Here is a 9,819-nt window from a genome sequence, read left to right on the forward strand (position 1 = left end):
TTATTTGTAATGCAAACATTAGGGCTCTCAAGTGATTAAATGTTTAATCGTGATTAATCACACTGTTAAATAATTTAATGTTATTTATTTAAATATGTTGATGTTTTTCTACAAATATATTGATTTCACTTTCAACACATCAGAGTACAGGGCTGGCTTTAAGTGTGATTACAAATATTTGTGCTGTTAAAAATAGTATTTTTTAATTCACCTCATACAAGTGCTGAAATGCAATCTCTATCATGAAAGTTGAACTCAAGGTAGAATTATGTATAAAAATAACTGTGTTCAGAAATAAAACAATGTAAAATCTTTTCCTCTCCCATTGTCCGGAGAAAGTCAGATGAAAGAAATCCCTAAAGCAAAACAATCAAGTGGGGCTGGGCAAACCTATTCTTTGACTATGATTTTATCCTATTAGCTTTTTAAAAAATATTTCATTTAATATTGTGTAATATTTAAGCTATTAAGTATAAAATAGCAAACATGAAGATAACAAGGTATGTGCTAAATGTCAATGTTCAATTGCTGTTTTTCTTTTCCATCCCATCTTGCTAGTTGTCCATTCTTGGTGCTCCAGTTATGTTAATAGTAACTACCAGGCATAAGAGTCTACAAGTTCACTCAGTCCTATTTCTTGTCCAGCCAATCACTCAACAAGTTTGTTTACATTTGCAAGAGAACTGCTGCCCATTTCTTGTTCACAGGATCTGCTTGATAATGATACGAAACAGTGTAGACTGATGCATATTCATTTTCTTCATCTGAATCAGATGTCAATAGCAGAAGGTTGATTTTTTTTGGTGGTGGTTGGATTCTGCCATTTCTGCATTGGTATGTTGCACTTTTAAGACTTCTGAAAGCATGCACCACACTTTAGTCCACTCAGATTTTGGAAAGCACTTCAGACTCTTAAACCTTGGAGTGTTGTAGCTCTCTTTAGAAATCTCACATTGGTGCCTTCTTCCTGTTTTGTCAAATCTGTAGTGAAAATGTTCTTAAAACAAACGACATGTGCTGGGCTATTTTTACAATGCAAATATTTATAATAAAATAATATAAAGTGAGCACTATACAGCCTGTGTTGTGTGGTAATTGAAATCAGTGTATTTGAAAAGGTAAGAAAACATCCACAAATATTTAATACATGTCCAGTGAGATAAGAATGAACAAAAGAATGGCCATACTGGGTCAGACTTAAGGTCCAACTAGCCCAGTATCCCGCCTTCCCACAGCAGCCAATGCCAGGTGCTCCGGAGGGGGTGACCAGACCAGGGAATCATCAATGTATCCCTCTCCTGTCATCCATTTCCAGCCGCTGATAATAATTTATAGATTAACCTCCATGAATGGATCAGGTTTTTTTTAAACCCTGTTAAAGTCCAGGCCTTCACAACATCCTTCCGCAAGGAGTTCCACAGGTTCACTGCGTGCTGTCAAGTGGTGATTAAGCACGATGATTTTAATCAATTGAGTTAATTAGGAGAGTTAACACTGCCATTCATTAGCAACCCTAATAAACCTCCCCATGTTTTCCCTCCGACGTTAGGAGCCCGGACAAAAGCCCATTGCACTCAGGTTGAAAAGGGAGCCCGTGGGGTGGCCCCGTGTGAACGCAAAGCCCAAAGAAACGGGACAGCCGGGCGGGGTGTAAGCGGGCTGCAGCCCCTGCGGTGGGTGTGACGCACGCGCACGCGCACGGCTGCTCGGACAGCAGGGCCCGGCCTCGTTCTCGCCCGGCGCCTCTAGCGCGCGGGGCTGAGCCCGGCCCCCCGGTCTCCGCCCCAGCAGCTGGGGGCAGTGGAGGCCCCGCCCCGCGAGGCGGAGTCACTGCGCCCCTCCCCCCCCTTCCCGGTCCTCCTCCTCCTCCCGGAGCCGCCGGCCGGACGCGCAGGCAGGACGCGGCCATGGCGGACTGGGGCCGAGGTGAGCCCGGCCGGGCGCCGCGCGCGGTCCCGCTGCAACGGGAGCCCCGGGCCCCGCCACCGCCCTCGCGCCGGGCCCGGGGAGAAGGAACAGCGGGGCGGGGCCAGGCAGGGGCTTGAGACGGGTTTGGTGACGCAGGGGGAGGGGGGCAGAGATCAGGGGGGCTGGTGGGGAGCTGTGGGGCGGGGTGACTGGGATAGGGGGGTGGCAGGGAGCTGTGGGGCGGGGAGCTGTGGGTAAGGGGGACGGGCGGGGGGTTGCGGGGCGGGGAGCTGTGGGTAAGGGGGGCTGGCGGGGAGCTGTTGGTAGAGGGTGGCAGGGAGCTGTGGGTAAGGGGGGGGGGGGCTGGCGGGGAGCTGTTGGTAGGGGGTGGCAGGGAGCTGTGGGGCGGGGAGCTGTGGGTGGGGGGGGGGGGGGTGGGAGCTGTGGGTAAGGGGGGCTGGCAGGGGAGCTGTTGGTAGGGGGTGGCAGGGAGCTGTGGGGCGGGGAGCTGTGGGTAAGGGGGGCTGGGGGGGGGTTGGGCGGGGCGGGGAGCTGTGGGTAAGGGGGGCTGGCGGGGGGTTGCGGGGTGGGGAGCTGTGGGTAAGGGGGGCTGGCGGGGAGCTGTTGGTAGGGGGGTGGCAGGGAGCTGTGGGTAAGGGGGGCTGGCGGGGGGTTGCGGGGCTGGGAGCTGTGGGTAAGGGGGCCTGGCGGGGAGCTGTGACCGGCTAGGGTAGAATAGGGCTGTCTGTGAGGTTGGAGCAGGGTTGTGGGCAGGGAGGCTGTGGGCAGCCAGTGGTCTGGCAGTATCGGTTGATGTGTCTTGGGGGGGTGGGACTCAGTGGGACAATGAGGCATGTGGCACAAAGGAATGGGGTGCTTCTGTGATGTGGGGAGGGGCCTGTCAGTAAGATAGTGGGTTGGCAGGACAAGGCCCGGGTTGATAAATATGGAATGGGTAGTTGGTTTGGGTCTTGTCTATAGGACAGCATGCAGCATGTCAGTACAAAATAGGTGTGGATGGTTTGATTTGCTGGTAGTTTTGAATTTTGGGGGCAGGAGAATCAATGGGTATAACTCTCTGGTTAGGGAGTCACTTTAGTTTGTTGTTTAAGCATGTTGTGCATGTGAGGTTTTCTAAATAGTAATTTTGTAGAACAAATTTAAAATTAACAAATCCACCTCCGAGAATGTTAACTTTCAGTTTGTGCAGATGTAGGTATAGAAAAGTTAAGTAACTTGTCCAAGGTATCTCAGCGGTAGAATTGAAAATAGAAATCAGAAATCCTGACTCCATTCCACCATTTTAACCAGTAAATACACTGCCACTTGTTGTATTATAACTGATAGAACTTTTGTAGGTAAGAGTCCGAGTGCTGTGGATGATATGCTAGATGTGGAGAACAAGCATATGGCAGACAATCTAGCCACCAAGGTCACCAGGCTGAAATCGGTTAGTTACTAACTACACCTCATTCTTTTTTTTTTACCGTCTTACATCATGGATGTTGAAAACATGTATTCGGTTACACGGGTCTGTCTTATTTATTCAGCTGTTCAGACGTTTTATGTACCACACTGTCTATGACAGGTCAGGTAACTAAATTTTGCTGTTAGAACATCCTGGAGAACTTTATTGAAATCCTCATTCCTTGTTTGGGATTTAGACAAGTTTGTACCTTTATAATATGGTTATTTTTTGTGGCATCCAGAGAAGGAATTAGGTTTGGTAAATAAATGGGTAGAGGGATTAGGGGCAAGAATATGCAAAGATATAGTCCTAAGGATGCCATCTGAGGAAGGTCTCAATAAAACCATATTAAAATATTCATGACAAATGTGTGTGCTCTGTTCCCTCAGTGCTCTGTTCTCTCAGGATAATATTCCTGAGACTAAACTAGTTCCATTGGCTTGAAAAAACATTAGCTTTCATTTCTTAATGCAGAGACTACAGTGTTAACAGCGTACTGGAATCTTTTTCATTTTCCCCAGTATTTGCAAGGTCACTTCATATACAAAAGTTTGAACTTCTGACACTAGAGATCTTAGGAATGTCTATTGCAACTAATACCATGTATTTGACATTCCATTTTTTTCATTTGACTGAACACACACATTGTGTGCATATGTGTGTGGGAGATGGGTAGGAGTGTTTGTGTGCTTGAATTTCACCAGCTTTCAGTGTGTTAGTTAATTATTTCACTTGGAGACTCTGACACTTGCTTTCCTCTCTTGAGTAGCTGGCACTGGACATTGACAAAGATGCTGAGGAACAAAACCGCTATCTGGATAGCACGGTAAGCAGCTGATAGAAGTCTGTAAGCGATGAAAACTTCTCGGCTGAATCTCAAGATTTGGGGTAATTGTTTGAGTTTCATGGCAGCCCAGTAAACAGCACCACAATATTTTGTAGCAATTAGGTTTGGCAGTGGTCCACATGTTGGGTGATCAAGGAACATTAGAAATACAGTTGGAGATTATTTATTGAGATTAAAACCTCTGTCTCTAAAGCTAATACTCAGATATAGGTTTTTCTTAGTCACTTTTGTTTATAACTTTGGAAGTCTTAAATTGCTATGCATATCGTATAATAGCAACACAGAGAGGAAATCTGTAACTTAGCGCTTACCCACTGAGGTTTTTGGAACAATTCTGAAAGGAAGGCAATTCAGTGCAGATGTTTGAGGATGGGACTGCAGTATGCTTGTTTCTTGATGAGAGGGATCAGGCAGTGGCTTTTCTGCACATGTTGGAGTCTGGAGAAACTGGGACATGGAAGCCATAGGGAAGGTAACTGCAGGTTTGAAAGCAAGATGGGAAGAAGATAACTGAAGACTTAAGCAGAGGCGGGATCCATACAGTCACATACAAAGTCAGAATTGGGAAGGAGAGGAGAATGAGCTTGATGATGAAGATTAGCAGCAAGATAATGTGCCTTTCACCTGATTCTTAAATCAACTAGGTATGTTCAGGAGATTAATTTATACTTTTATCTGAGAAGCATTTCAAATGAATATCTTGGGATGTCGGCTCAAGTTTCTTCCAAGTTACATAACATAAAGGAAGACTGCAGCATTAAAGTTATTGCATATCATGTTCACTTGAATGTCTGAAAAATTATAGCAAACAATAGAAATTGTAGCAATAAGATCATAATGGAGAGTGAGAAAGTGGATAGAAGAAAGCAAATGGTCCATAACTAAGCCTTATTAAGTTCTATATAGGCGAGTTCTTGATGCAGAAGAGAAACCACTAATAGAAATGAACAACAATTGGGTAAATAAGGAAATTGGAGCTGCCTAAATATATAGGGAGGTAGTGTAACAGGAAAGAATGGTATGAAGTCAAAGGTGAAGAGGAAAAAAGAAATAACTATCATGAGAGAGGAGACAGTGGTTGAGCTAATGAAGGGGAAGTACATTCTGTGCTAAATCCGGAGTCCAACTGTAAACTGCCTATGTCTACACTGGCATCTTGGTCAAGAACTGTTTTGTAGAAGAGTTCTTGCACAAAAAGTCTTCCACAAGAGCGCGTCTACACTGGCATGTGCTTTTGTGCAAGAGATGTGCTTTTTCACAAGAGCGTCTGTGGCAGTGTAGATGCTCTTTTGAGCAAGAAAGCTGTGATGGCCATTTTAACCATAGGGTCATCTTGCGCAAGAAATTCATGTTGCCTGTCTACACTGCCCTCTTGTGGAAGAACTCTTGCGCAAAAGGGCTTATTCCACTTGGGGAGAAATAACTCTTCTGGAAGAAGCCCAGTTTTACAACGCTATACTGTAAATTTACTTGCGCAAGAATGCGCGTGCAGTGTTGACATCAGGCAAGTTTTTGCACAAGAACGGCTGTTCGTCTACAAGAAGCTGCCAGTGTAGACATAGCCCTAGACTTCAAAAGTGTGCTTCTCTGAGAAGTGACTATAGTAGACCCGGAAGATCTATTTGAAGGTACACCACTCCAGCTATGTAAATGACATAGCTGGAATTGGAGGTTGATGGGAGCAAATGCTCCTGTCAGCTTCCCTTATTCCTTGCGACTGCAAAGAGTACCTGGTGCTGACTGAGGGCACCCTCAGTTTTCGATTTAGAGAGTCTTTAGTAGACCTGCTAAATCAAATGCCAGAAGATCAATCTCTTGCACGGCAAGTGGAGACATGGCCTAAGTTTCCACGCTTAGATTCAGGAATAACTCTGTGTATAAACAAGCTCTTAAACGTAGATAAGTAGCATTCTGTATTAATAGTTATGCTACATGTGGTGTTTAATATGACATGTATTACAGGATCCTCAATTATATGTAGAATAGAATAACACGAACATCACTCTGCGAGCCCTTAATTCTGCATTTTCTGGTTTCTGTGGAATTAAGATACCCAAGTTGCCGTGACAGTTTTGTTATATTTTTGAGGGTGTGCATTGCATTTAATAGAATTTTCCCTTCAAATAAGTGACTCCAGTGAATGAACTGAAGGTAATAAGCAGTTCCTGAAGCCCAAGTCTGAGTGTAGCCGATGCTGATTTCTTAGTCTGATTGCTGCTTGTTTTTTATCATAGTAGTTGTTGTCGCCGTTTATTTTAGACTTAAGACTTAATCAGTTCTCCAAACAGCTAGAGACTGAAACACTTTTCTTTTTTTTCTTTTTTTTTTAAATCAAAACTACCACCCTAGGGAATGCCCCATTTGTTTTATAATTTCTCTTTCACCTTTGTCTCCCTCAGGACTCAGATTTCATGAGTGTGACAGGCCTGCTGACGGGGAGCGTGAAGCGTTTCTCCACCATGACACGCTCGGGAAGGGATAATCGCAAATTGCTTTGTTATGTTTCTGCTGGACTGGTTGTTGTCTTTTTTATCCTCTATTATTTGGTGTCAAAAGCACGGACTTGAGTGGGGCTCTCGTGCTTGGAATTTTTATGAAAAGAAAAACTTGCCATGATAGACAAAGACTTGCTCAAGGGTATCCACATTCTACCCTGTCGTGGGTTGTTGGGATATTCCTGAAGAACCAGATAATGTTTCTAGATTCCAAGTTATTGTCATTTTTCTAGTCAGTCTTGGATACGTTCATCGGATTTTTTTTATAAAATTAATATAGTTAATTCTGATTTCTTTAAATTTGCGTAAATTACAACTTGATCTCCTTGTTAACACTTAGCCTTTATTTATTGCTTTATCCATAACCTTTAGCTTCCATCTATTGCTTGGCTCATAACCATGTGATGTCCACCTTAGTGAGTGTCATGCTATGAAAGTGTTTGACTCGCCCCATAGTAGAAATGTGCCTGTACTCAATTAATTAATGGAGGTGGGGAGGTTGCAGGATTCAGGAGTTTGAATGTGGGACTTTGAGGCAGGAGCTGGTGAATTCAAATTCATCTTTGTCATTGTCTTGCTTTATGGTGTTGGAAAGACAGTTAATCGCATTTCGTATTTTGAAATACATTAATATCAACAGCATCTCTTGAGCCTAGAATTTTTATGATACTCTGAAGAACTAAATTGTATGTGGTACGTACTGAGTTGAGTAGTTACAAAAATCTATCAGCCATTCATTCTATGAGAGTTGAGTTTTACTATTGGAGTAGCTTTGTTTTATTAACTTTGCTTGTCTCGTAGCAGAGGATGGGGAAAGGCTGTAAAGAGGTGACTGGTGGTGGTAATTTTTCTGTAGCATGTATATCACGGCTTGTGTAACACATACACGCTTGCCTAGTTGCAACTGTAGAAGATCTGAGAAGATTGGAAAACCGAAGAGGAGGAAAACATTACAACAGGCTTGGAAACTGTTGGTATTTAAAGTAATCCAGAATGGGAAATTGTACAGCTGGTGCTAGCATTCCCATGATATGGTACTTCAGTATTGTTGGGAAGATGTTTCCACTCTATAGGTAAAGATGGATATTGGGTCTGATCAGAGGGGGTAACATAAAATAGGAGGTAACCTTAGAATTCACAATTCTTTGACCCCTCCACAGTCCACAACCTGGTAGGTATGCTGCATGTCACAGTTTGGCAGTCTTGTACACCTGCCTGAGCAAGTATTGACTATTGGTGAACTAATCATTCCAGAGCGTGCGGCACTTTGAGATATAGTATGTAGCCCATTCTGTGATGATTCTACATAATTTTATGCATTTGAATGCTGTGTGGATGAAGGATGTTTGTGATCTTTCAGTACTACGTCTTTATTCTGTACAGTACATTCTTTAGGAATGCTTATCCCAAATCACCCTTGCTGTCCCTGTCATTGAACTTGTTGCTTCCACTCCCATTCCAATCCATGTATATTGTCCCGTTTGAATTATTTGTATCTTCCTAATGCTACTATTGTTTTTTAAAAAAATCCCAAACTCTATACACTGTTTTAAAAGGCTTTTATGGTACAAATCAACTCTACCATATCTATTTTGTAGTGTGTGGTATTTGTCTAATGGCTTCTCTGTTCTGGATTTTCTTGTAAGAATTCCTTTGCTTGAGGATGTTGTCTCTCTTATTCCTCTGGATATAACCACCTCTCTAGGACCAAAGAACATATCCTCTATACAGTTTATTGTTCTCCCCAAACAAAACTATATTTCCTAATCCCAGTGTGTGTTTGTTTGGCACTGACAAATGACACAATGTAACAGCAAAGAATTCCTTGTACAAGCCACAGAACATTGATCCTTCTGAAGATTTGGATCCAGTTATCTCAGTCTGCTTTGTACCTTGAATGTTGATCTTCTAATACACTAGTTGGTGTCCTCTAATTTGCATCCTTATTCTGTTCCAAAAGTAGAATGTGCAGTAAGGATGGGGGAGAAAGATGCATTAATGATCCACTCTTGATTCAGTCTTGCATGATTCTTGTCTTTGCTAACACTTTGGATATTCCGAGCTCCGTTTAGATGTTGAAATATTTTGGACTGCTCACTTGACTATTCTGTCTGCTTTCCTCGAGCAAATTAATCCTGACCAAAGAGCTCCAAAGCACTCTAATTCTTGCTAGTGCAATTATTTCTTTGCTTTTTATGGTGTGAATAAAGTTGTACAGGGTTGAACCTCTCTAGTCTGGCACCCTTGGAACCTGACTGGTGCTGAACTAGAGAATTTGCCAATCCATGGGAGGTCAATATTGTCTAGCAGCATTACCAACACTTTCACTGCTTACTGGGGTCTCTGAAGACATTTAGAGGTAAATTAGAGTTAAATAACAGCACAGAGCACTGAGAGCCAGGACTGCTGGCTGTAAACAAACTTTATGGGACTTCAGGAAACTTGTCCACACCTATTATAATGGACATCTGACTAACTGAAATATTGCTGGTCCAGAGAGTGCCATAGTAGAGCGGGTCAACCTGTACTAGATGCTGCATCAGTAATTTTATATAATATAAATTTTTATCATAATACCGTATTATACTAACCAGTTTTCAAAGAAGTACATGGTAATTTTTATAGAACCTATTGCCTTGAACCAGTATTGATGCACAACATTAAATGTATCCGTAATACAATACTACAATGAATAGTACAGCGATTACATCCAACCTCTAAGATGCATTAGTCTCAAAGGGGTGACAAAATAGAACCTTATTGGAGCTGCATGTGCCCTTAAAGAAGAGGAGAAACTGCCTCCTATTGACTTCTGGGATGAAGAGGAAGAACGACCACTGAAGAACAAGTTGCCCCATCTTACTCAGAAGTCAGTAATAGAGTTGGTCAGGAATTTAAACACTTTTTGCTGGAAAATGCTGATTTGTCAAACAATTTCCCTTGGATTTCAACAGATTGCTGTTTTTGTTGTGTGCATTTGTGGAATGAAGTTCTTTGATTTTTTTGGTTCAAAATGACTTCTTGTTTTGAAATTTTACTTTAAAATATTTTTAAAATAAAATTTTAAAAATAAAATTCACTTGTCCTTTGGAGTTCAAGTG

General features: G+C 42.7%; 1 protein-coding gene across 1 annotated transcript; it reads left to right on the forward strand.

Moving 5' to 3' along the window:
* Nucleotides 1-1,767: 1,767 nt before the first annotated feature.
* Nucleotides 1,768-7,360, forward strand: BET1L (Bet1 golgi vesicular membrane trafficking protein like). The gene is made up of 4 exons (XM_075928372.2): nucleotides 1,768-1,926; nucleotides 3,267-3,358; nucleotides 4,146-4,202; nucleotides 6,623-7,360. The coding sequence occupies exons 1-4, from the start codon at nucleotides 1,908-1,910 to the stop codon at nucleotides 6,788-6,790; spliced, it is 336 nt and encodes a 111-aa protein (XP_075784487.1). The 5' UTR covers nucleotides 1,768-1,907; the 3' UTR covers nucleotides 6,791-7,360.
* Nucleotides 7,361-9,819: the final 2,459 nt, after the last annotated feature.

Source organism: Pelodiscus sinensis, chromosome 5, assembly GCF_052426305.1.
Source record: "Pelodiscus sinensis isolate ZL-2025 chromosome 5, ASM5242630v1, whole genome shotgun sequence".
Taxonomy (NCBI): domain Eukaryota; kingdom Metazoa; phylum Chordata; order Testudines; family Trionychidae; genus Pelodiscus; species Pelodiscus sinensis.